At 50.3% G+C, this 25,565-nt stretch overlaps 3 protein-coding genes across 5 annotated transcripts in view; 2 read left to right on the top strand and 1 right to left on the bottom strand.

Annotated features, from left to right (window-relative positions):
- Nucleotides 1-170: 170 nt before the first annotated feature.
- On the top strand, nt 171-2,888 carry Ccdc87 (coiled-coil domain containing 87). Its single transcript, XM_055610515.1, has one exon. The coding sequence runs from the start codon at nt 171-173 to the stop codon at nt 2,739-2,741; it is 2,571 nt and encodes an 856-aa protein (XP_055466490.1). The 3' UTR covers nt 2,742-2,888.
- A 5,693-nt stretch (nt 2,889-8,581) lies between these two features.
- On the top strand, nt 8,582-13,590 carry Ctsf (cathepsin F). Its single transcript, XM_055610514.1, is given in 14 exon segments — nt 8,582-8,906; nt 9,115-9,213; nt 9,490-9,603; nt 9,606-9,728; nt 9,848-9,923; nt 10,707-10,820; nt 10,915-11,060; nt 11,149-11,245; nt 11,325-11,405; nt 12,102-12,221; nt 12,301-12,365; nt 12,453-12,543; nt 12,938-12,996; nt 13,076-13,590. Coding segments are annotated over 14 exon segments (1,470 nt in total). The 5' UTR covers nt 8,582-8,696; the 3' UTR covers nt 13,151-13,590.
- Nucleotides 13,591-13,719: 129 nt separating this feature from the next.
- The window catches only part of Actn3 (actinin alpha 3), a 16,602-nt gene continuing 4,756 nt past the window's right edge, over nt 13,720-25,565 (bottom strand). For 2 of the 3 annotated variants that reach the window (XM_055610635.1, XM_055610633.1), the window contains exons 3-21: nt 25,284-25,403; nt 24,975-25,061; nt 24,808-24,895; nt 24,255-24,333; nt 24,096-24,177; nt 21,408-21,493; nt 20,986-21,078; nt 20,224-20,454; nt 19,957-20,104; nt 17,934-18,084; nt 17,295-17,403; nt 17,067-17,207; nt 16,607-16,789; nt 16,066-16,200; nt 15,797-15,976; nt 14,790-14,936; nt 14,639-14,704; nt 14,082-14,240; nt 13,720-14,000 (exon numbers count right to left, since the gene is read on the bottom strand). In XM_055610635.1, coding sequence (XP_055466610.1) covers nt 13,842-14,000; nt 14,082-14,240; nt 14,639-14,704; nt 14,790-14,936; nt 15,797-15,976; nt 16,066-16,200; nt 16,607-16,789; nt 17,067-17,207; nt 17,295-17,403; nt 17,934-18,084; nt 19,957-20,104; nt 20,224-20,454; nt 20,986-21,078; nt 21,408-21,493; nt 24,096-24,177; nt 24,255-24,333; nt 24,808-24,895; nt 24,975-25,061; nt 25,284-25,403 — 2,444 coding nt within the window. In that variant the 3' untranslated portion in view covers nt 13,720-13,841. Of the gene's footprint in view, nt 14,001-14,081; nt 14,241-14,638; nt 14,705-14,789; nt 14,937-15,796; nt 15,977-16,065; nt 16,201-16,606; nt 16,790-17,066; nt 17,208-17,294; nt 17,404-17,933; nt 18,108-19,952; nt 20,105-20,223; nt 20,455-20,985; nt 21,079-21,407; nt 21,494-24,095; nt 24,178-24,254; nt 24,334-24,807; nt 24,896-24,974; nt 25,062-25,283; nt 25,404-25,565 lie in introns of all 3 variants that reach the window. The other variant, XM_055610636.1, reaches the window with a different exon arrangement.

Here is a 25,565-nt window from a genome sequence, read left to right as displayed (position 1 = left end):
GGAGACACCCTTTGCTCCACCTCCTCGGCGCGTGCGCGTGCTCGGCGCAGGCCTGCGGGTTACCCACCAGCTGCTACCGGCTGCGCAGGCGCATTGATGGCATCGGCGCTGATTTCCTTAGTAACCATTTGGCGTACCCTACTGGCTCGGCGGGCTCCGTCTGCGTAAAGATGGAGCCTTGGCGCCGGGCGCCCGACCTCAGGCCGTTTTACCACCAGCTGCTGAGTCCGCTGTCGCTCTTTCCCCGCAAGGAGACGCCTCCAGAGCCTCCGAAGCCTCTCTCGCAAGAGCACTCGGTTTTGCAATCCATCCCGCTCGCGAAGCTGAAAGTGGGGCAGCTATGCCGCCAGGTGTCCAAGAGGCTAGCAGGCAGCGGGCGGGCGGCGCGGGTGACTCCCGAGGACCGACTCCGTCTCACCGAGGTTATCCTAGAGGAGCTGAAGTGCAGCTGGCAGGAACCTCCGACAGAACCCATTCTGAACTACGAGAACAATCTGAAGCTGCGGAAGCGGCTGGAGTCCTACGTGCTGATCTGTAGTGAGCAGCTCTTCGTACGCTACCTGCACCTGCTGGTGACCCTGCCGCCCTCCAGAAAGGTCTTCACTGAACCGGCCACCCTCAGCCGGTTGGCAGCCAGCCTTGCCAGGGATTGCACGGTCTTCCTCACCAGTCCCGATGTCTACCGCTGCCTGCTGGCTGATTTTCAAATCTTACGGAATTTAGAGCAGACCCAGGATGGCTTATCCAAGCTGCGGCCCCCTGCCTGTCCCCCTGGGACTTTCAAGCTCTGTCCAATCACCTGGCCTCACAGCACCGGCTTAGACCAAGTGCCATGCTCTAGCCTCAACCTGAACTACCTTATCCAACTTAGCCGCCCATATGAGTTCACCAGTGAGCCCGAACCTGATCCAGTGAAGGAGTTGAAATCCATCCCCCTGCTGAAAGGGAGGAAGCGGCTCCTCTGGGTGCTCTCCATGAAAAAGGAAAAAGAAAGTGAAGTGAGATCCTCACAGATAGCAGCACTGCCTGGCCATTCTCCTCCCAGCAGTAAGGTCGCCCTGTTCCCCAGTTCACCAGTCTTGTCCCGGCTCCAAAGGGGTCAATCCATGCCCTGTCTTCGTGAGGGGTGGAGACTGGCAGATGAGTTGGGCCTTCCTCCGCTCTCCCCTCGTCCCCAAACCCCGTTGATCTTGACTCCAGAGATTACACCGCTGCTGTTTGGGGACGTAGTGGCTGAGGATCTGAAGCAGATGGTAAAGACCATGACGATGGAGATGACTCACTACTCCCCACTGGACAAGGGCCTGCCTCCTCTCCTTGGGGTCCTTACCCGGCGCCTAACTGCCCAGCACCACATAGAGGACCTGCAGCAAATGCTGAAGAGCCTACAGGCTGAAGAAGCCTCTGGCCAGTGGGATCTCCACCCCGAAATAATCACTCCACTTTACCCACAGCCAGTGACTATTACTTTGAAGCTACAAAACCAGCTCGTGTTCCAGGTCACTACTCTGCAACTCTCTGACAGGAACTATTCTGACTCTTTCCATGTTGAGGAGGCTGGGGTCCTATACAACCATCTGAATGGGGAACTGGATAGCAAAGCCATCGAACAAATGGATGCTGACCGTCTTGTTGGTAATAAAACCAAAGAGGTATACAAGGAACTGATGAGCCGAGTCTCTACCAGCCATTTCTCTTTTGAGGAAGGACCCCAGATTGAGCCTTCAGCAGATAAAGATTGGTCCTCCCTCCTGTCCTCAGTTTTGATATGTGAAGGTAAAAAGAACTCCCTCATTAATCACTATCTGGTTGGACTTAACACCAAGAAAACAAGCAGTCAGCAGTTGCGCCCTGAGAAGGAGGCTTCTGTCACATTACCTCCGAGGGGCAAAGGCAGGGACAACCAGTCAGGTAAGGGTGTATGGTCGAACTGGTGGAAAACCGCTGTGTCCTCGGATGACTACTTCAAGTTCCTCCACACTCAGGAGACAGATTTCCTCCATGTCATCTTCCGAATGTACGAAGAAGATGTTCCTGTGGAGGTACCACCCCCTGCCAAAGAGACCCTGAGGATTCGGCACCCGCCTCCTCTGCAGGAAGATGAAGAGCCAGAGTTTGTGCCAGGAGAGTGGAACTGGAACCCGTTGACAGAAGACAGCATGGGGCCTGGGAAAGCCCGCATCCTAAACTTGCAGCAGCGTCTAGAAAGACTGTGGATCGTGTTGGAAGTCCCTGTCCAGAGCCAGCTGGACATGGTCATTAAGTACAGCTCCAGCGCGCGCCTGCGTCAGCTTCCAACCTTAATCAGGGCCTGGGAGCGGGCCCTGAAACCCATTCAGACGCGGGAGTTGTTGCTAGGGAGACTAGAGTGGTTTGAGCGACAAGCCTCCGACCCAAACCGCTTCTTCCAAAAGCCCGATTTGCTGCTGAATCGACTCCTGGAGGAGAATGTGATCCGTAGCCAACTCCAAAGGAAGCTCAGTCTGATAGAACCGCCTTTGACTTCCTTCCTGGAAAAGATAGAGTCAATCTTTGGGGAGCCAGTGACCTTCAAGGGGCGTCGCTATCTGGAGAAGATGAAGCAGGACAAAGTGGAGATACTGTATTGGCTCCAGCAGCAGCGACGGGTTCGAAATCTGATCCGGGCCCAGAAAGCCTTGGCCCAGAAAGCCTTGCACCAATCCACGAGGATCAGCAGCCGAGCTTTGATAGCTCCTAAGAATACTCCTATTGCCCGCTAAGGACACCAAGTGTTCTTAAATCCCTTCCTCACCCCCCAAATGCTCACATAGATCTCTCAATGGCTTTGGAAGAAGTACGGATATCTTTATAAGAGAGTGAGATTCTTTCTCTTGACATTCTAAATAAAAGCATCTCCAAACCTGGTATTCCCACGTATGTTAATAGTGCTGCACAACACAACCAAAATCCCCTACGAGGTGGTCCCATGGAGTCCATTCTCACAGAGGTCAGATAGAGCAAGTCATGACCTTTAGAACAGTTCAGTTTAATGGTCCTATCTGGCTATGTCAAGTAGGCTGCTGCAAGCTCCAAGTCACTCTTGTCTAGGCTCAATGGCACAACACCTAAACAGATGTGTGTGAATCCTGTCTGTATGACTTAGGGCAAGTCACCTAATTTCTCTGTACTTGTCAAATAAGGAGCTGGGTCCATGTCGTTCCTTCCAGTTCTTACACACTGCTGGCAGGGCTGAAGAACTGTTAGATTTTTGCCTGTTAATAAAAACACTGTAGGCTGGAGAGATGACTCAGCAGTTAAGAGCACTGTCTGCTCTTCCAGAGGTCTGGGGTTCAATTCCCAGCACCCACATGCCAGCTCAGAACCATCTATACTGGGATCTGATGCCCTCTTCCTTTTTTTTTTTTTTTTAAGACTTATTTATTTATTATGTATACAGTGTTCTGCCTGCATGTGTGCCTGCACAACAGAGGCAGGCACTGAGGAGGCAGAGGCAAGCAGATCTCTGTGTTTGAGGCCAGCCTGGTCTACAAAGAGAGTTTCAGGATGGCCAAGAGCTAACACAGAGAAACCTTGTCTCAAAAACCCAAACCAAAACAAACAAACAAACAAAAAGCTGTGTTTTTTTTTTTTAAACAACCAAAATTCTCACTACAGCTGACTACTGTGGGAAAATATTTTTTAATGTAAGGAAGAGGACAATAAGGGTGAATGACATTTTAATTAAGGTGGTCTTACTTAACAAAGCTGGCTTCCAACTCACAGAGGTCCACCTGTCTCTGCCTCCTAAGTACTGGAATGAAAGGTTTGCATCACCCATGCTCAACCTAAAGGTAATTTTTTTAATTTTAATTTTTAAACCTTTACTGTCTAGGAGGTGACAAATATCTCTCTTGTCAGCCAGATGTGGTGACATACACCTTTGTGTGTGTGTGTGTGTGTGTGTGTGTGTTTGTGCAAGGTGTGTTGTGGGTGTATGTGGAGACTGGAGGTCAATTTTAAGTGTAACTGTTTAGGAGTCCTCCACTTTGTTTTGTTTTGTTTTGTTTTGGACAGGGTCTTTCATTGGCTAGGCTCAGGCTGCTTTCCACCTACCTCTATCTCCCCAGCCCATGCCCAGCCTTCTAGACAACTTCTGGGGATCAAGCTCATATTTACATGGCAGCACTTTATCAACTGAGCTATTCACCAGCCCTGAATTTTTATATTTCATGTGTTTAAAAGTTTTCCATTTCTGTAAAATATCAATGTCTTTTGTCCTCTCCCATTTTTTGACAGTGTCTCACTATGTATCCCTGACTGGCCAGCTAACCTCTGTCTGCCTCCTAGGTACTAGGATCAAAAGTGCATGCTCTCTAGAACACCCAGCTTCCTACATCTTGTTGTTGTTAAGGATGTCATAATGAAACCTTTTAGTGTGTGTACTTTTATTTTATTTTTGAGATTATAATATAGTTACACTTTTCCCTTTCCTCCCTTCAAACCCTTCATATGTCATTTATTGCATTCTTTCAAATTCAAAGCATGTTTTCACTATTATTACATGCATATATACATATATATTCCTATATGTAATCTCCTTAGTCTGCAGCTAATCAATAAATCTTTTCATTATGGTCTTTTCCCAGTGGTCACAAACTCCCTACCATCTTTTCCAAAAAGAAACCCAGAAGATTTTTCTAAAAGAATAAATCTATGTTGGTCTCTATTCATTCTAGTTTATTCTGTTTTGTGGCATGTTTATTCTTATTCAAGGTTTTGAGTTCTTTAACCTTTAACAAATAAAGTTATTTTCTGTACATAGGTACCTTTGATGTATGTATGTACATGAGTGATGCCAGAAAGGGTCACTGAATGACCTGGAACTGGTTGTGAACTGCCACGTGGGTGCTAGAAACTGAACTCAGGTCCTTCTGCAACAGTAATCAGTGCTCTCAACCACCAAGCCAATCTCTCCAGCCCCCAACATTTTTACTTTTTCCCTCAGTTCATCAGAATTCTTAATATATTTAGGATCTACTGCTGCTGATTTGGTTTGTATGTTTGGTGGATCTAATAATATAAATCCGTGTTCACCCATGATTTGCCAATTGCAACATGCTATTCACAACTGATTCTTGGGTAAATCCAGCTTTCCATTAGAGCAGAGAATCCATGACTTTCTGTTTTTGAGACAGTCGCTGCCTGTAGCTCAGGCTGGGCTTGAACTTGCTAGATAGCCAAGGATGGCTCAGACTACCTCTGCTTCTTCCACCTCTCCACTACATGCTTTTTCTGATACAGGCTCATGTGTAGTCTACTCATGTGTAGTCCAGGCTGTCCTGGAACTCCTTATGTAGCTCATGATAACCTTGATCTCACAAAGATCCCCTTTTTGGGATTAAAATTGTGTGTCACAAGTTGGGCAAGGTGGAACAGCCCTTTAAATCCCAGCACTGGGGAGGCAGAGGCAGGTAGATCTACAAACTGAGTCCAGTATAACCAGGGTTACACAGAGAAACCCTGTCTCGAGGAGGGCCGTGGAGGGTGGGGAGCATGTGCCACCTCTCTTCAAACTTCTGATCTTTTTTCTCTCTCTCAGGTGAAAGCATGAACACAGTCCCCCACTACCACAAATCATGCAGTCGAGTTTCCCACAGCTGGGGAAACTGCAGGGGTCAGCACATTCAGAGTGAAAGCTTTTACTCTTAATCTCCCTGCCTCCAAGGAGCTGCGGGGCTCCTTAAACCGGAAGGTGCAGGATCCAACCTCAACAGTGTCACCTTGTGTCTGTGAGGAGTCATAACAGCAGCAGACTCCCAGACTCCAGCTGCTCCACCTGAAGCAGAAAAATCCAACTAAGTGAAAGACTATGGATTATGGGAAACTTAGGTGTGGAAAGGAAGGGAAGATCCTTGAAATAAAGATATACTAGCCAGCGGTCACTTAACTGAAAAATGTTAAGTGACATAAGGGGAGCACAGAAAGGCAAATCCTTGATGATCTCACTTGCTTGATGTAAAGCAACTGAACTCACTGAAGCTGAGAGTAGAGTGACATCTACCAGGAGCAAGGAGAGGGACAGTGGGAAGATGAAGATCAAAGGTTATGAAGCCTTAAGATTTATATGAAGGCTAGAGTTCTAGTTTTTTTTTAGGATGTTATGAAGGTTAAGCTTCTAGAATTTTCTTCCTTTGAGATCTATTACAGCTAATAAGTGTTGTACATTTCCACAGACCAAAGAATAAATCTCAAATGTTCTCATCCCCAAAACATCAAACATTTAAGTTGACTTGATGTATGGGTTAATAGCTTGATTTAATCATTCTACGTTATATCCAAAAATCATAAATTCACTTTGTACTTTATAAGATATATAGCTACAGTTTGTTTTTTTCATTTTTCTTTTGTGTATCTGTGTTCGGTTCATGTGTGCACACACATATGGCTAAAATTCCTTTTCTGGGGGTGATGCAAGCAATGTCTATCTCCTCCTTCTAGAGGCCCAACAGCAAGTCCAGATATTGGTCCTTCAGAGCTCACCCTGCACAATCAGAGGTGGTTTATTAGGCTTGCTTCAGATGGGTGACAGGTTACAGTTAGGGGCACTGTGAAGCAGCTACACTGAAAGGTCTGAGACACCCTCATGCCTGTGTAAATAGAGCTCTGTCGCTAGTCCCTCCTTGATGATAGCCTCTAGGTCAGGGGTTCTCAACCTTCCTAAAGCTGTGACCCTTTAAAACAGTTCATGTTGTGGTGACCCCAAACCATAAAATTATTTTTGTTACTACTTTATAACTGTAATTTTGCTACTGTTATGGGTCATAATGTAAAGATCGGATATGCAGGATATCTGATAATGCAAACCCTGTGAAAGGGTCTTTTGACCCCCAAATGAGTTTCAACTATTGTCTTAGCCCCTCCCAGAGACCATGAGTCCATGCACAATTAGGGTAGACTTGCATACAACTCGTTGGAAGGGTGGCTGGATACTCAGGTAAAGGTCCCATACCCTTCTCCCTTCTTCCAAGATGGACAGTTAACAGTCAGCAAGCCCCACTGTGCTGATCTTTAGAGCAGACCCAGAAGAGCCCTTGAAGATAATGGCAGTCTGGCTCAGAGGATAGTCCTGTACAAGATCATGTTTGGGCAGACCTGAAGAAACCCTTGGGTGTTGTCCACCCTCGTGTGTGTGTGTGCGTGCGCGCACATATGGAAGCCAGAGGACAGCCTAGATGTCATCATCAGGAAAGCCATCTAACTGCTATGAAACAGGTTTTCTCACTGGCCTTGAGCTCGTTAATTTGGCTACTTTGGCTGATGGTGAGTGGCCCATGAGCCCCATGGATCCTCTTGCTAGCTTTTTTTTTTTTTAATGTGGATGCTGGGGGTTGAACTTAAATCATCAAGCTTGCAAGGCAAGTACTTTACCAACCCTTGGCAGTGCACGGCTTTGATCCTAGCACTAGGGAGGTGGAGGCAGGTGCCTCTGTCTGAAGCCAGCCTGGTCTACACAGCAAATTCCTAGACAGCCAGAGCTACATAGTGAGGCCCTGTGCTGAAAACAAACAAACAAACAAACCAACAGAACTGTCTCAAAGACTTTTTAAAAATTCCTTCAGATATATTTTGCACACTCCACACCACGTACGCAAAAATTTCTGTGGCAGGGTTTATTTTTAACAGCTTTAACTTCAAGGAGTCAGACAAGATGCTTCTGTCAACAGCTGAGGATAATTCCTGGCCTCCCGGCTCCAGTGGATTTTTGTATCCAAGCAGTTCAAGGAAATGTCCTTTTTAGTAATAAAAGCCCTCCTTTCCGATTCCTCTCCAAGTGTGCCTGAACTCACACAGCGTGCACCTCGTGTTAAGGTCCTTTTGTTTATTCCCGCGTACATGTTTACACTTTGTACACCCCACCCCGCACCCCCGTTTTCAGGCGGCACCCTGGAACACAGAGCCTAAATGACGTAAGGTAAGCCTCCCGCCCTCTGCACACACTGTTTTGATGATTACTTGTATGAATGTCTTTAAGCCCCACAACAACCAAACCCATGAGGGAAAAGGGCGGACTCCAACTCAAGTTCTGTATGTATCCAAGAACGACCTTGAACTACTGCACTTCCCATCTCTTCCTCCTGATTGCACCATTCTAGGCTTATTCCATGCTGGGGATGAATCACAGGGGCAAGCTGCACCATTCTAGGCTTATTCCGTGCTGGGGATGAATCACAGGGGCAAGCACTTTATCCACTCAGCTACATCCTCGGGTCCCACAACCCGTAACATTGCTGACCATCTCAAAGGAGAGATCATGCCACGAAGCCAGATTCTGGAACCAATTGCTTAGGTTCAAGTTCAAAGCTATCTGTAAGCTTCTCTTTCCCTACCTGTGAAACACCGGACAGCGCTTACTTCTCAGGTCTGCCAAGATTAAAGGGATCCGGCATGTCCTGCGTAAGGCAGAATAACAGTGGAGTAGGTGGCAGGTTTCATTTATCCAGTTTTGTTCTCAGGCTAGTGTCCTCTCCCCTACATCCCACCACCACGTGCTCCACGTGCCTTCCGTAAATAAGCGAGCGCGCAGGCGCCTGGAGTCGGTGTTCATTGGCCGTCCCGGCGCTGCCCAGGGCCGTGGGGGAGAGACCCTGTGGCCTCTGGCCGCAGGCTCCGCCCGGGGTCGGTTGATGCGCGAGTTTGTGGGTCGGTGAGTCGGGGCGATCAGCTTCGCCATCGCCATGGTGTCCCTGCTGTGGCTGCTGGCGCTGCTCCCGGCCGCGGCCCCGGTCCCGGTCCCCGCCGAGCCCTGGGCCGACAACGAACAGGCCTGGAACCTCTCGTTCCCGGAGCTGCTGGCGCCCGCCCGCTTCGCGCTGGACATGTACAATTACGGCCGCAGTGCGGGGTCGAAGGCCGCGCTGGGGGCCGTACGCGGGCGCGTCCGCCAGGTGAGGACGCCCGGGGAGCGGGCGCGGGGCCTGGACCCAGCAATGGTGCAAAGTGAAATTTGTCTTAAATTTGGGGTGATGGCCTGGACGGTGGAGGGAAGGAGCTGTGCTGGCTAAGACCAGGTAGGGAGGCACAGATGGGCAATGGGCTTCTGAGAGGAGCAAAGGAGGGGATGGCCGTCCCAGCTTCACCTTCTCCTCCGTCCAGGTGGGCCTGGGCTCTCTGTTCTTTCTGCAAGCCACTATGGAGGAGCCGCCTTGCAATGATCCCCAGGTGTGCCTGCTCCCTGAGTCCAAGAAAATCATGGTGAGTGATGGGTTCCCAGATACTGCTGGCCCTAGGCTTGGCAAGCAATTAGAATGAATGGGTCCTGTCAAGAGGCGGCGGTTACCCTACCCTGAGTTACTAGTTAGAGACTAAGATACTCTGAAAAGGTAGGCGTTTAGTTGCTAGGTGTCAGCTGCTGGCCAGTGCCTTCTTCTCCCACCAGTTAACGATTGTCTTCCCCGGGGAGCTTCTAGCTGATCTTGCCAGGACTTTGTTCCGAACTGTCCCCAGACTGTCATCTTTCTCTTCCTCCAGCTCTGCAGCTTTGAAGTCCTGGAAGAGCTAGGAAAACACATGCTGTTGAAGAAAGACTGTGGCCCAGTGAATGCCAAGATTACAGGTGCTGGGAGAGCTCGAGGAGACTGGGATAGCCCAAACCGTACTTGACTCAGAATCCAGCCTTGATTGATTCTCTGTTCCAACCCTATCCAGAGTATGTAAATGAGACTTTCCAATCGTTCCTGCCAATGATGAACAAGGATCCCCTGCCGCGGGTGAGGAGCCTGTGTCCTGGAGAGCACTTGCCTCTTAGGCTCCCTTCTCCCTTCCCCTCAATTACTGTCCTGGGGTCAGGCTGAACTTCCTGTAAACAAACACCCTTCTGTCTTCTCAGGACTTTTCTGTGAAGATGGTTACACTCTTCAAGGACTTCATGACTACCTATAACCGCACTTACAGATCGAGGAAAGGTAGGAACTAGCCTTGCTTGTATCTTTCCCAATCAGATTTGGGCCTTCTTCCTATCATGTTACCTTGATATTGAGGAGATAAAGGACACAAGGACCCTGTGTCACTTTCTTCCATCTTATCTTCCTAGCCAGAAACCCTGGGCTTCATCCCTTCAGGCAGGGTGGGGTAAGGTTTAGATCCAATTTTCTGTGTTGGATTCCCTCTGTCTCTTCATGGCCTTTCCCTTAACGTCTCCTGAATGACACCCTTAGGTCTCATTTTGGTTACTGCTTTTGTATTCAATAAGTCATTGCTCCAGTTTGGGCCGTTAAAATTGACCACACCTCTCATCCATGTCTCATTCTAACTGCCCCAGGGATCTGTCCTTACCAACAGCTTCAGGGACTAAGGCAATGACTCAGTAAAGTCCTTGCCTTGAAATTGTGAAGACCTGAGTTCAATCCCCAGAACCCACCAAAGAAGCCGGTTATGGTGGTCTGGATTTGTAACTGCAGCAGTAGTGAAAAGGGAGGCAGAAATAGGCTCATCCCAAGGCAATAAGAGACTGTTTGTGTCTCCAAAAAAAGTGAAAGACCCTGAGGAATGACATCAGAGATTGTCCTTTGATCTATACACTCAGACGTGTGCACACACACACATACACGCACATTCACACACTCAGAAGCTTCAGGCTCAGTCCAGAGTCTACCTCTCACTTGGGGAAACCTCACTTGCTAACCCTGCTTACTTCTCCTTTTATGATCTGCTTGGATTCAAGCCTCTCTCCTCCTTTTGATCCTTAGAAGCCCAGTGGCGCTTGGCTATATTTGCCAGAAACATGATCCAAGCTCAGAAGATTCAGGCCCTGGACCGTGGCACAGCTCATTATGGGATCACCAAGTTCAGTGACCTCACAGGTGAGGACGGTGACCAGACCGGCCCAGAACTTGTGCACCTCGGTCTGTTTTAAAATAATTCATCCCTCTTTGCCCTGCCCACCTCTATCTACAGAGAAGGAATTCCAAACCATCTACCTCAATCCCCTCTTACAAAAGGAGACTGGCGGGAAGATGAGTCTAGCCAACCCCATAAAACATCTCGCTCCACCTGAATGGGACTGGAGGAAGAAAGGGGCTGTCACTGAAGTGAAGGACCAGGTTGGAGTCTCAGAAGTGGGGGTAGGAATGGAAGCTGCATGGGGCCTGAAGAAAGGGTAGGGTCTTGACCGTGTCCATTGTCTTGTAGGGCATGTGTGGCTCCTGCTGGGCCTTCTCTGTCACAGGCAACGTGGAGGGCCAGTGGTTCCTGAACCGGGGGACTCTGCTCTCCCTGTCAGAGCAGGGTGAGAACCCTGCTCCAGCCCCCTGCCTCCAGGCCAGCCCTTCCACAGGGCCCCTTGCAACCAGCCTTCTGTCTCCTAGAGCTCTTGGACTGTGACAAGATGGACAAGGCCTGCTTGGGTGGATTGCCCTCCACTGCCTACACAGCCATAAAGAATTTGGGTATGTATTAATTAGGTCAGGAGGGACAGCAGGTATCACGGAACTCGGTCCTGGTCTTCATGTTGACCCCTTCTGCCTGAAGACTACAGACTTTGACTACATGTCAGTTTTGTCAGAGCCTCAGTTATCTCAGCTATGAAATGAGATATACAGTGTCCACTTTGTATATTGTGTATTGACACAATCATGTCTCCAATGTCAAGTGGGAGAATAGATATAAGATTCTGATGCATGACAAGGACCAAGTGGATCTTGCTGTTTTTACTTCCTGGAAGTCTGTGAATAATAAGAACTAGTTGCCAAACTAGACAGCAGCACGTCTCTCTCCTGAGAGGAGTGTTAAATTCAGCCATGGTCTGCAGTGTGGGGTAGCTTAGAATCTACTCCAGGAGCCTGGCAGGGGTCTGAGCTACATTAGCAATAGACTCTTCAGAGAGGACAAACAGCAGAGGGCAAAAGTGCCAGGCAGCCTGGAAAGAGATGGGAGTGGAGTCCTCTCCTTGCTGGTGAATATAGCTCCTTCTTCCCCATACCCTTTCATCCCTGTCATCTCTAGTCTGAGGAGACTCCTCAAAGAGGTTCCAGGGCCCCGGGGGTATGTAAGGAATGTGTAACCTCAAGTCTATGGGACGATTGTCACTCTTCTGTCTGGGAGAACATGAATGAGTGATAAACAGGAGTGTACTCATTCCCCAGGAGGGCTGGAGACAGAGGATGACTACCGCTACCAGGGCCACGTTCAGGCCTGCAACTTCTCAGCAGGGAGGGCAAAAGTCTACATCAACGATTCAGTGGAGCTGAGCCAGAATGAGAATAGTGAGTAGAGGGTGCCAGGGCTGGGTTCAAGTCAATGCTGCTGGGCCCAGGGACTACTGACAATGCCTTCCCCTCTCAGAGATAGCAGCCTGGCTGGCCCAGAACGGACCGATCTCAGTTGCCATCAATGCCTTCGGCATGCAGGTGAGGCCCTGGCCTCTCCACCCCTGCCCCATCTTTTGTCTGTACCTCCCTCACTTCTCCTCTGAGCTGGCCCTGTTTTCTCCTCAGTTCTATCGCCACGGGATCGCTCACCCATTCCGGCCCCTCTGCAGCCCTTGGCTCATCGACCATGCTGTGTTGCTGGTGGGCTATGGCAACCGTGAGTTCCACTGGCCTCCTGCTTTCCTTCCCAGGCCACACTCAGGGCCTAGATAGCAGCTTCTTGGGTCTTTTGAGGGGAACATCTGAGTCATGCTTGGGAACCTTGCCCTGAACCCCAGCCTCAGAAGAACACCCCTGCCTTTTATAGACAGGAAAGCGGGAGCTGTGGAAGGTTGAAGGGTTATTCTAGAGGCAATTGGATAAGTGTGCACTCCATGCATTTGAGGTGCGTGAGGTCTCTGTGAGGATGGTAGGTGGGCCTCTCTGGCACTTTGCTGTTTTCCTAGTTGCTGTTGCACTGTAGGCCCACTGAAGCTATTTGGAGGGTGCAATGTGTGAGTCTCTGAGGGGAGAAGGGCCTCTGACCCCTTGTATTCAATGTTGCTCCCCAGGCTCCAACATTCCTTTTTGGGCCATCAAGAACAGCTGGGGCAGTGACTGGGGTGAAGAGGTAAGTTCTGCCTCTGGTTGACCCCTGACCCTCCAGCTCACGCTACCCAAGCCCCTCACCAAGCCCCACTCTCCCTCAGGGTTACTACTACTTGCATCGTGGGTCCGGGGCCTGTGGTGTAAACACCATGGCCAGCTCTGCGGTGGTGAACTGAGGGACTTGCTGGCACGAAACCTGATGCTGACCACAGCAGCCCCTTCCTTAGCCTGACTAATGCCTGGCTCTGCCTCAGGAGGCACAGCTGGCTGAGGGACAGGCACTTTGTACCTCAGGGTGAGCAGTGGGCCCTGGGCCCCTTCTTCCCTTCCTGTCTCCCTCTCACGCCCACCTGAAGCTCCCCAGGTATATCTGCTGAACTGTGATAGCAAGGAGGAGCAGGCGGCTCATAGAAGCCAGCACCGGGGCAAGAACCCTGGGCTCGGGTAAGATGCAGGATGAAAATACTATCATCACAAACCTAGATCTGTCCTCAGCAGGCTCTGGCTTCCTGTCTTGGTTTTCCTCAGTCTGACACAGTAAACTTTCCAGTCCCCTTCCACATCCAGGGAATTTATAACCAGCCTTCTCTAAGAGCAATAAAGAGGTTCCCTGCTCCCTGGCGTGGTGTGTTTGGTCTCTGAGGGAAAAGGTGGGTCTTAGGGACCCTGATGGGTCAAGGTGGGGTAGCTGGTCCTGCCCAGGAGTTCCAGGACTCAGTTTTCCTTTAGGAATCAGAAAGAGATGGAAGAGGCCCACAGCCTGATCTTTATTCAGAAACATGGTGCTGGATGATCTTGAAGCCCTTGCTCTGAGGGACAGTGGAATCTGCCACAGGAAGTGCCCTCTCTCCTTCACCTCCGAGAATGTCAGAGGTCACTCTCTCCATAGAGGGCACTGGAGAAGGCCACGTAGTCCAGGGCTCCAGGTGGAGCCCCAGATCCTTTGTAGGGCGCCATCCGGCGGATGCAGTACTCAGCCTGCTCAGCGGGGAGCTCTCGCCGCAGCTCCTCGGGGGTAATGTAGTTCTAGAAGAGAGGAGACGTTCAGGGCCCGTGGGTCTTGGCCGACACCCTAGTCCGCCAGACCCTCCGCTGAGGGAGACTCACCTTGTCCCCTGCCAGGATTTTGAAGGAGGCTACAACTTGTTCAGCTGTGTCTGTCTCAGCGGTCTCTCGGGTCATAAAGTCAATAAAGGCTTGGAAGGTCACAACCCCAGCTGCGTTGGGGTCCACCATGGTCATGATGCGAGCAAACTCCACTTCCCCCTGCAGAGATAGAGGTCAGGAACTGTGTCCATATGTGCTGAAGCCAAGAGGGTGCCTCATGTCCTGTCCTGGGGATTTTTGTACATAGCTTATGTAACCCCAGTGACAAGGTACCCTCTTCTCAAGACATTAGTCAGCTTGGCTTTAGGGAACCCCTCATGGCAGGCAGAAGGAAGTCTGCCTTTTGCCCATGGTGATTCCCCCTCTTGCTTCAGAGTTGCAATGTTTTACAATTTAGCATTGTTTCTTAGAGGGAAAAAAGATCTAAGCTAGGACCTTGAGGTTGCATAGACCTCTCAGTGTCTTAGCCTTTGTGTGGGTGTGATAAGCAGAGAAGATGATTTGTGTGAACAAGGAGGGGAACTGATGATAATTCTGGAAGTGGCCTTGGGACTCACCAGGTCATAACCCATGGAGATGAGGCAAGCTCGGAAGTCATCTGGCTCCATCATCCCATTCCGCTTCTATTGAGACAAACGGATGTTAGGCTTGGTCTCCAAATCCCACCAGTCCCCAAGTCTTAACCCATAGGACTTGGCCCCTGCTGACCCTGTCAAAGTGGTTGAAGGATGCCCGGAATTCGTTGAGCTGCTCCTGGCTCAGGCCCTTGGCATCTCGGGTCAGTACCTGGTTCTCTACCTCGTTGATGGTGCGGGCAATGGAGGTGAGCAGCTGCTCCCAGCCCACACGAATGTGCTAGGAAGGGAGACAGAAATCAGTGGGTAGGCAGGTCTTGGTAGTTACTCCAGCTTTACTCCTTTTTTGTTGTTTTTGTTTTTTGTTGTTGTTTTGTTTGAGACAGGGTTTCTCTGTGTAGCCCTGCCTTTCCTGGAACTCACTCTCTAGACCAGGCTGGCCTCGAACTCACGAAGATCCACCTGCCTCTGTCGCTTAAATGCTGGGATTAAAGATATGCATCATCACACCTGGCTGTCTAGTTAGTTTAATCCACTGTGTGGCATTGGGCAAATCTTCCTTATTGGGCCTCTGTCCCACCTCAAGGTTCTGAGCGACCATAAGCAAAGCAACCCTTTCTATCTTAAAGTTTTATGGATTATTATGCATTAAATATTGATCCAGCAGCCATGGCCAATCCTGGGATCTGGCTTTGGAATGCTTTGTGATTCTGAACAGGTCACTTCCCTTCCTTCCTCCCTCCATCTTTCCTTCCCTCCCTCCCTCACTTCTTTCCTTCCCTCCCTCCCTCCCTTCTTTCCTTCCTTCCTTCCTTCCTTCCTTCCTTCCTTCCTTCCTTCCTTCCTTCCCTCCCTCCCTCCCTCCCTCCCTCCCTCCCTCCCTCATAAAGCCCAAGCTGACCTTGAACTTGCTGTGTAGCTGAGAATGTCTTGATCCTAATGCCTCTCCCTCTCAAGTGATGGCCTAACAGATGTGCATCTCCACACCTAGTTACTTTCCATTGCCGGATAACCAAATAGCCATAAGGACATTGGAAATGCTTGCCAAGCTGGACTGGTGACCCTCCTGGGACAGACATGCCCACCCAGCTTCGACCCTGCCACCCTTCCCTTCCCTTCCTCCGAAGGGCGAGGCCCCACCTCCATGCTGTAGACTGTGTGCTTGTTATCAAAGACCAGGCTCTCCTGCAGCAGCTGGTGGTCACCCTCCAGCCGGTCGATGTTGCTCTTGTAGTTGATGATGTTCTGCTCCTGCTGCCTCAGACCTGCCATCTGCTCCTCCAGAGAGCCAGCCAGCCCAGCTGCCAGCCGCCCCACCTCCTGCAAAGGCACCCAGGCAAGATAAGGACTCTTCAGCATTCCGTGGGCCAACCCCATCCCGTCCTCGTCCTAGCTCTCCGAGCCCTTACCTCCACCTTCCCCTGGATCCAGGGTCCTATGGCATTGGCCTGGGCTGCAAACTGTCGTCGGAGCCTCTCATTCACCTGCTGCCGGGCCAGTTCCTCCTGCAGTGTCTGGTCACGGCTGGGTACCAGCTTTCGGACCTGGGGAGGAGAGTGGTCGTACTATGTATGGCCAAGTGTGGGGCCCAGGAGATGATTCTGAAACGGACCCTCAGACTTCAGTTCTTGTTCTCATGAGCCAGAATGGGACATGTGGATAAACTCTGGGGCAAATGGCTTCGTATTTATAGGCTCCAGGTACCTCATCTGTAAAATGGGGCCAATGACAAATGGGTGGGCGTGGAGACGGTATGCACACAATAATTCTATGTCTGTCAGTCCTGGTAGGGGAATGATGTCGGAGGCTGTCCAGTGCCGCATGGAATCTGTGGCAGACTCCAGGTGGATGGAGGTGGGCTTTACTCCCCATATCTTGGGACATCAGAGGTGCAAGACTCAAATGTGCAAGAGGGAGTGGGCAGCATGCAGGGCTGCTAGCGGCACTCACCGTGTCCCACTTATTGTTGATGTCCTGGGAGCTAAGCGTGATGTAGGGGTTAGCAGACTTTGGCCGCAGTCCGTATGTTTGGCAGATCTTCTGAATCTCTCCTTGGATGCCCAGGATGGCACCTCGCTCTCTATCAGCCTCAGGCAATGTTGCCTTGAACTGTTCATGTGCCGTTAGCAGGCTCTGGGGGAAACAGGAAGAATCAGCCAACACAGCCATTTTATCGCAGGCAACAGGGTGCAGAGCAGGGAGGAGCTAGCTCATCTAGTAGTTGGTGCAGGGCTGGGCCAAGAACCTAGGCCTCTTGCCTGCCGGCACCACACTCCAGAACTGGGTTTTTCCTGCTTCCTATTTCTATTACCCAAGAACCCAAAGGTTTGCCTGACAGGATGTAAGACCTCTCACTTCCTCTCATCACACCTAGTGCCTCCCAAACTTTTCCCACAGTGTTTTCACTCACCTGGGTCTCCTCTACAGAGTGCACTAGCCAAACGTCCTGCAGGTCCTCAATAGCCCCATCCAGCCAGTTGTTGAAGGGCGCTGCCCGCCGAGCAAACTCCAGCTGCAGCTGGTCAATGGTTTCCAGGAGCTTCTCCATCCTCTAGGGGCCGGGGGGACCATGGATCAGATCCTTTCCAGCTTTCTGGCCTCATCACTTTGCTCCCGGTCCCCTGGCCCACCTGCCCACCTCTAGTGCGTCCCTCCTCTTCTGGGTCAATGTACCCAAGTTATCCCACTGGTCGCAGATGGCTTGGCAGCGGCTATTCACCGAGGCTGCCTCATGGTAGTCCAGCTCACTGATGGGGCAAAGGGGGAATGAGTAGAGGCAGACCCTGATGGAACCCGAGACAGGGTGAGGGCGCAGGAATGACAGTGTTAGGCAGCCAGAGGAAGTGTGGGGCAGAGGGGCTTATTCTTCCAAGGGTCTCAGTGTGTCCCTGCAGAGGGCCGCCACCTAATCCTAATCCTCAGCTCCAAAATTCCTTGAGATTCCAGATGCGGAGCCTGGGGTTTCAGAAGCAGGCTTGTGGGAGCAAGGGAACTGGTAGTTGGTGAGGCCAAGGCTGACTCCTGAGGTGAAGGGGGTTTCCAGGTTGTGGAGGACAGGTCTCCCCGTGTGGTGGGACACATGAGTGCCACTGGATAAATGTATAGGCAGCAAAGCGAGTCAGCGGCTATGGATGATGTCTCAGGAAGGGCATAAGCAAGTAACAGCAGCGGAGGCGTGAGAGGAAAACAGGATGCCACTGCTTGGTTACCAAGGGTCTGACAGAGGAGGAGGGCGGGGTGCAGTGGGGAGCAGGGCGGGGTCTCCGGCCACGCCTACTTGAGTTCCTGGGCCAGGGCAGCAATGTGTTCCACCCGGTCTTGGTGAGCAGCCAGGTCGCTCTCAAAGGCCTCATGGCGCCGCAAGAGCGCACGCACCTCCTGTAGCGAAGCTGACTCATAGTCGTGTTGTTGCAGCATCTCCTCTTTGCCTGCTCGGAAAGAAAACGGGGCCCTGTGACCCAGAGGCCGCCAAGGCTAGAGTGTGAGGCTTCCCAAGTATACCCTGAGAGGCCATCCTCCTGATCTTTGGCTTCGCGTGCCCATGACCCAGCACTTCTAGGATGATGACCTTTGCTTCAAGGAACTTCTGGATAGTGAACTCTCACCTCCCCCCCACCTTTTTGTTTGTTTGGTCGGTTGGTTGGTTTTGCTTTTGCTTTTGTTGTTGTTTTGAGACGGGGTTTCTCTATGTAGTTCCTGGCTGTACTGGAACTTGCTGCATTGACCAGGCTGACCTCAAACTCAGAGATCGGATGGCCTCTGCCTCTCGAGTGCTGGAATTAAGGGCGTGCACCAACACGGCCACACTTTCAAACGTCTCCATCCCTCTGTGAAGCCCTCAGTCTTTTGACCTGGCTTCATTTGCTCACCACTGCACAGTGCCTGATACTTGGTGGACGGCAGACCCTCCATGAATAATTACTGTATAAGTGAATAATAAATGTAAAACTTTTTCTTGTGGAGGTGTTTGCTGAGTAATAATTGCTTTAATTTACAAATGAAGAGCATCATCACAACAGTGGTGGAGATACTTCATTAGAGGCCCCTGCATTTTTCAGGAGGTGATAGGTAAAGATTCAGAGATTGCCCCAGGGTCCCCTGAGCTGTAAATTTCAAGAATTTTTTTTTTCTTTCTGTTTGTTTGTTTTGACACATGGTCTCTCTACATAGCCCAGGCTGCCCTGGAGCTCACTATGTAGACCAGGCTGGCCTCAAACTCAAAGATTTGCCTGCCTCTGCCTCCCAGTGCCAGGACTGAACGAGCGTGCCACCAGAGCTGGCAACTTCGGGAATTCTTATAAAAGTGTTGACACTATTGTTATTCACTACATCGTGATCCATCATTAGTGTTTGCTTGTTTCTTTCTAACAGAACAGGGCCGTTCTTTCTAACATTTATTTTTATGTCTGTGTGTGTTTTGTCTTCACATAGATATGTGCAACATGTACATGCCTGGTGCACAGGGAGGCCAGAGACTATGTTGGATGCCCTGGAACTGGAGTTACAGACACCTGTGAGCCACCATGTGGGTGCTGGGAATCGAACCCAGGTCCTCTGCAAGAGCAGTCATTGCTCTTAGCCACTGAGCCATCTCTTCAGCCCCAAGAACTCCTTATTTTGTAGGACTGAAATCTCTGCAGACCACTCGTAGAGAGTGATATAGTTGACTCATGCAATATTCTACATCAATATACTTGGAATATGACGGTGATTTTAAGATTAGGAACAGACTTATCTTTGGACACCTGTTTCATGTACAAAAGCTAAGTAACAAATTAATCAGAGAGGAGTAGAGAGGGCCAGAGCCTGAGAGGAGAGAGGTTAAGTTAATAGATAACAGCCAGCAGTGGTGGTGCATGCCTTTTAATTCCAGCACTCAGGAGGCAGAGGCAGGTAGATCTCTGTGAGTTCAAGGCCAGCCTGGTCTACAGAGTTCCAGGCCAGCCAGAGCCACACAGAGAAACCCTATTTCAAAAAACAAAAAACAAACAATAACAACAACAGCAACAAAACATGAGCCTAGACTGCACTGCAGCAAGCCAGGATGGAATGAAAAATCTGGTCTCCAGCCAGGTTTGGTAGCCCGTGTCTTTAATCCCAGCACTCAGGAGGCAGAGGCAGGCAAATCTCTGCCTGGTCTACATAGTGAATTCCAGGCTAGCTAGCAGTAAATACTGAGGCAATTTCTCAGGTGGGGGGAGGGGAAGGAAACTCCGTCTCCTCTTCCCTGCAGAACATCTGCCTCTGTCCTGTGCATTTGTCCCAGAAAAAAAGAGTCCAGCCTCGTGAGATGTACCTACCCCGGGTCCAAGCTTCATGCAGGGAAGCCTTCTGCTGGAACTTCTCAGCCAGGTGCTGAAGTCGCTGCAAACGCCTGATCTCCGAGAGCAGCCAGTCCTCGTAGCCTTTCTCCACCTGCTCCAGTCCCCGCCACGCATTGGCTATGTCCTGTGTGGAAAACAAAGGTGGCCTCCATCTCACCCAATAGGCAGATGGGGAATCAAGAACCCAGGGTCGCCCAGGGCCTATGGGCAAAGCTGGATCCCCTCATGCCCAGCCTAGCTCACCGAGACCAGCTTGCCCTCCGAGGGCATGAAGGCAGGTCGGTGGCTCAGGCGCAGCTTGGTCTGCAGTGTGTTGAAGTTGATCTCCAGCTGGCACTTCTCCTGAACGCGGGGAGGCTTGTGCAGGCGCCGATAGTCTCGGAAATCCTCCAGCTTGCGCTGCATGGCGCTCATGCTGGGTTCGCCCACGCGGTTCTCAAGCCATGGGACAGTGCGGCGGATCCACTCCAGCAGCTGTCAGGACCAGAGCAAGGCAGAGAGTTCTGAGCTGACCTGCACACTTCGCCCATCTCCTCTCCATGCATAGAATGTGGCCAGAGGGCCAGGCCTCAGATACATGGAGGGGACTTTCAAAAACTGGAGCGCTGGTCAGAGGAGTAGGATACTTAAGTGTGTGTGGGGGAGGGTCTTGGGGATTGAATCTAGAGCTTCCCATAGTCTAGACAAGCACCCTACCACTGAGCCACATCCCAGTTCCAAGACTGGGTCCAGGGGTCAAAATAGGTTAGTATGGAGAGAAAGGCCATGTGGCTGCCTTCATACATGGGAAGGAAGGGAGCAGTGAATGAATGAACAGTATGTGAATCAGGAATGACCAGGAGTTTTGGTTGAGAGAAAGGAAAGAGATGATGGGGAGGGAGGCAGGGACAGAAGGAAGCTGGAAGGAGGCTCTACAGACTCACATCAGAGGTTAGAGGAGTTTGGAGGGTCAGCGGGGACAGGCAAGGAGAACAGTGGGAAGGGGCTCTCTGGCCCGAGCCTCACCTCACTGGCCAGTTTCTCATACTCCTCCATCAGCTTCTCGTTTTCCTGGTTCACAGCTAAGACCTTGCAGATCCTGTTGGCAGCGGTCTCTGCCTGTAGTGGAGGCAGCAAGAGGCCTTAGGACAAGCTACTCCAGACACCCCAACCTTCCTCCCTGTGTGTAGCCCTTAAAATATTGGCCCATGTACAGGTTGGGAAGGAAGGATGATCACATCTTTAAGGGTGGAGGGAGCTCTCAGGACAGAGGCTTCTGCCCCTGAGCTCCCGAAGACCCACTGTTTACGGCTGAAACAGTTGCCTCCCTCTCACTTATGTGCCTCGGCACATCCGAACATTGGGCTAACGCCAAGGCTGGGCCCTTGGGGAGGACAGCTATGCCCTTGCTATGCCCTCCGGGAGGCAGCAAGGAGGCCCTCCTTTACCTGCTCAGCCCCAGCAAATGCATGGTAGAAACAGGAAACGTAGGTCATGATGGCCTTCTCATCTGGTTTTGGGGTGTTCACAATGTCTGGGGAAGGACAGCAAGGTGTTTTTTTTTTGTTTGTTTGTTTTGTTTTTCTCATCTTAGGCCAGTGCTCTACCACTTAGCTATGTCCTCAGCTCTTCTCTTCTAACATGAACATTGACCAACGCCAGGGTGGGGAATGAACTCAAGGCTCTCCCCTCTGTGTGAAGAATATCCTCAAGGTGACAGAAGTGAAGCCATCGAGTCCCTGACTGCCAGCTATCCCAAGCACAGTGTTTTTCTCTCTCAGGAAGCCCTCCATGACCACCCCAGGACCTGGTGTGAAACCATTCATGAGCAGGTAGTGAGGCCCTCAGGGATCAGTGCACACTGCCTGGTGGTCCTCAGTCAGTGTGTAACTTGGTCTCTCTGCCCTTTCTCTAAGTCTTATGATGTCCTCGGGGGCTGGAAGCAGTGCCCGTTGGTACACAGACATCCGGGGTACCATGCTGTTGTGGGTGTCAACGTCCCAGTCCCGTATGGGATATGGGACTGATTCAGATGGTCCACAGCAGCAAACTGCCTGGTGCAGGCCCTGAGAGGGGCCCTTTGCCAGCTGCAAACAGTTTAAATCTGAGGACTCGGAGAGGGAATTAATGCCAGGGCCCAGAGAGAGAAAGGAGCTCCAAGAAAGAAGGCTGCTGGTGCTTCCTCCCTGCTGTTCATGATTGCTGTGGCAGTTTGAAGAGAAGTCGGAGATATCCTGAAACAAAAATTGGACTTTCCACAAGGAACCCAATGACCCTAACCAACAGGAAGCAGCTGAGAGAACTGTGCCCCCTGTTCCTGCTAACTTCCTTTCTGTCTTACTTGGTGTTAGGGTGTTGGAAGGGATTGGGGTGGATAAGGGAGAAAGAGACATAAAAAAAAAACAACAACAAACAAGATAGTTTTTAAAAGGGCATAACAAGTGACAAGCGCTTAGAATAATGGCTAATGCAGAGGAGACAGCAGGGTGCAGAGAAATGAATGTACTGTTTCAGGATGTGAGGAAAAGGTTGAGAGCGGCTGCTTCCCCTGGCTTCTCTCCCACTTTACTCCCAGAAGGGACCCTCTGGTTTGGCTTCGCTGTCTTCTTTCTGCATTCCGTTTTAAAGAAGGTTGGGAGAATTGGTGAACAATTGGGAGCATTTCGAGTGAATGTGGAGGGAAATAAAAAAAAAAAGGATGAAATAAGAAAATCAAAAGTGTCACTCAATTCTCTCGCTTTTGAAAGGATTGCAGAATTGGCTGTGCAACTAGAGAGTTTGTAGGTAGAGATGGCAGCAAATAGCACCGCCGCTGGAAAAGGGAGGGGGGGAAAAGGGTTCAGACCTGGTAACTGAAAGAGGGAGTTTCCCAAAACTGCAAGTTCCCACAACCCCTCTGTGAGGCTAGGGACAGAGAGGAGCAGAAAGCCGTACATGGTGAAAAAGTTAAAGAGAAACAGTGTGTTTTGAGAGAAAATGTTAATCTTAAGCAAACTGAGCTGCCAGAGGAGCAACCTTGGCATAAGAAATTACCACCATCAACTCTCCCAGTAGCCACCAAAAGCCTTAGATATCAAAATGCTTGGTGCTTCAATTGTAGTAAATTCGGTCACTTGAAAAGAAATTGTGCTAAAAGCCTCAGAGATCAAAATGGCTGGTGTGTTAGCTCTGAGAAATACGGTATGCCAGGGAAGCAAAGGAGCTGTTTCTGGGTTTTAGGCAAGAACTGGAGTCTGTAGACACTGATAGATACATGTCCAAGAGAGGCATACAAGGTAACTTCTTGCCCTTAGAAAACAGCTTTGGAGTCCCAGCTCGAGGCTCAACAGCAAAAAGTACAAGCTGCTCCAGACAAGGGCAGCTCAGAGCTATCAGGTTTTAAAAGAAACTAGTGGTCCAAAAAGGGTTTGGTTCCTTAATCATCTCCTTTTTAAAAAGCAACAGCAAGTCTCATTCACATTAAAAGAAAAGCCTTTTTTTTTTTTTTTTTTTTTTAAACAGAAAGGGGGAAATGTTGTGGATGTGAACTTGTTTTTGTTTTGATTCAGATTGTCCACAGCAGCAAACTATTTGCCTGGTGCAGTTGCTCAGAAAAGATTTGATTCTTCGTTGACTGAACATTGCTTGCGCCCAGAGACCCAGGCAGAATTTGCCCCAGAGCAGCTTCCAGTCTTAGGAACCAATATTATCCCGGATATTCAGATGGCTGGGATAGGAGGCAGACGCCAGAACCATAGAGGAAAGCCAGGAGAGGGAGGACAAAGGGATGAACTGTACAGCTCATAGAGAAGAGGAATGATGGTTTGAAACATTGTGAAAAGAGCTAGGAGTAGTACCATGTGCCTATAATTCTAGCACTTGAGTGGTGGAGGCTGGAGAATCAGGAGTTCAAGGCTAGCCTTAGGTACATAGTGAGTTTGAAGCTACCTGGACTATATGAGGCTCTGTCTCAAAACACACACACACACACACACACACACACACACACACACACACACAAGACTTCGAAAGGGAAGAAGGGTAGGGATAGAGTACAAGACAGAATATCACTGGAGGAGGAAGAGGAGCGAGCGAACTGTGTGGAGACAGGACTGGGCCAAGTGTGTACTTAATACTGTCTTATCCGTTGATCTCACCTTCTGCATCCAGCATCTTGGGGATGTCCAGGTATTTCTCTGCCACCTCAAAGGCGGTGTTCAGGTTTCCGATTGGGTCATCCTATATAGGTATGAATGCAGAAAGGTCAGCTGAGGACAGAAACTGCAGAGTTGGGTCTGAAAGTTATAGAGGCCCACCTTGCGCAGCTTGGCATAATCAATGAGATCTGGCCGGTGGCGGTGGATGAGAGCACAGAGGGCCAGGCCGTCCTTCCAGCTGGACAGAGAGAAGGAGTTGTCAGGCCTAGGTTCAGGCTGAGGCCATGTCCCACCTTCGGCCTAGAAGCACTCTAAGGGGGCAGCCTTCTCTGTGAAGTATAGTCAAGTACAAATTCCTTTTCCCCTCATTGGCGGACCATCTTGTCCCAGCTCACTGTGGTCCCTTCTCACTCCTAGGGCTCAGACCAGACCAATTTCCAGATGTGTGTGTGTGGAGGGGGGTGTCTCCAGGTCTTCTCCAGCTGAAACACACTTCCAGGGATGTCACAACTGGTCCTTGCCTCAGGAGTGTTCTCAACCCCCTACCCTTGTTCTGTCCTGTTCACTTCAATATGTCCTGAGTCCTCATCTCAGAGGCTGTTCTAAGAACTGAACTGGAACCCCTCAAGTCACTGAGGTTAGGGATGGGGCCAGCCTAGACCATGGCAGACCAGGGCTGCTCACTGTGACACCTTGAGGCCATCAAACAGACCTGGTATGGAAGTTCTGTACGTTGACATTGCGGTATGGTGCTGTTTTCCGCTGACACCAGAGAAGCAAGCCTTCTTTGGCCGAGGTCTCTGGGTGGCAAAGGGGCAGAAGTATTAGCTGGGAAAGGGTCTGAGCTGGCCCTCTCCACCTGTCTCCTCCTCTGCTCACCTTCTACAGAGATGTCCTGGATGGCAAAGCGGAGGATGATGGTCCAGATCATGCCCAGGGTCATCTTCAGGTTCCCATCAACAATTTCTGTCCAGGAACAGGGGTCAGGGTTGGACATCCAGGCCTCATCTCTCAGTCCTTGGGCTCAAACTCTTGGCCCTTGTGTCCCACCCAAGCCTGGTAAGCTAATAGGTAAACACCTAAGAAGTGCCCAATAGTCGTCTAACAGACAGGAATAATTATCTTCACTGGATCTCATAGGAGAAACCTCCTGAGTCCTTGTCCGGGCCCCTCCTGTTCCCTTCTCACCTTCAGCACCGATGGAAACGAGCTTAACTCCTTTGCTGGCAATGAAGTCCAGGGCCTTATTGACATTGGCGATTTTGTGGAAGCGCATCTTGCCTTTGTCTGGCCTGGGCAGCCTCTCTCCTGAATATAAAAGGAGAGAGTAAGGGTCAAAGTTCATGAGCAGGGGCCTGGGATGTACCTCAGTAGTAGAGTATCTGTCTAGCCTGACTGGAGCTCTGAATTTGATTCTCAGCACATAAAATAAAATAAAATAAAATAAAATAAAATAAAATAAAATAAAAT

The sequence above is a fragment of the Psammomys obesus genome, unplaced genomic scaffold, assembly GCF_907164565.1.
Source record: "Psammomys obesus unplaced genomic scaffold, mPsaObe1.curated_primary_1811, whole genome shotgun sequence".
NCBI classification, from domain to species: Eukaryota; Metazoa; Chordata; class Mammalia; order Rodentia; family Muridae; genus Psammomys; species Psammomys obesus.
This window is presented reverse-complemented; position numbering and strand designations above follow the sequence as displayed.

What these genes read in the sequence shown, in the direction of transcription:
- Ccdc87 (XM_055610515.1), top strand. Translation starts at nt 171, where the DNA reads ATGGAGCCTTGGCGCCGGGCGCCCGACCTCAGGCCGTTTTACCACCAG.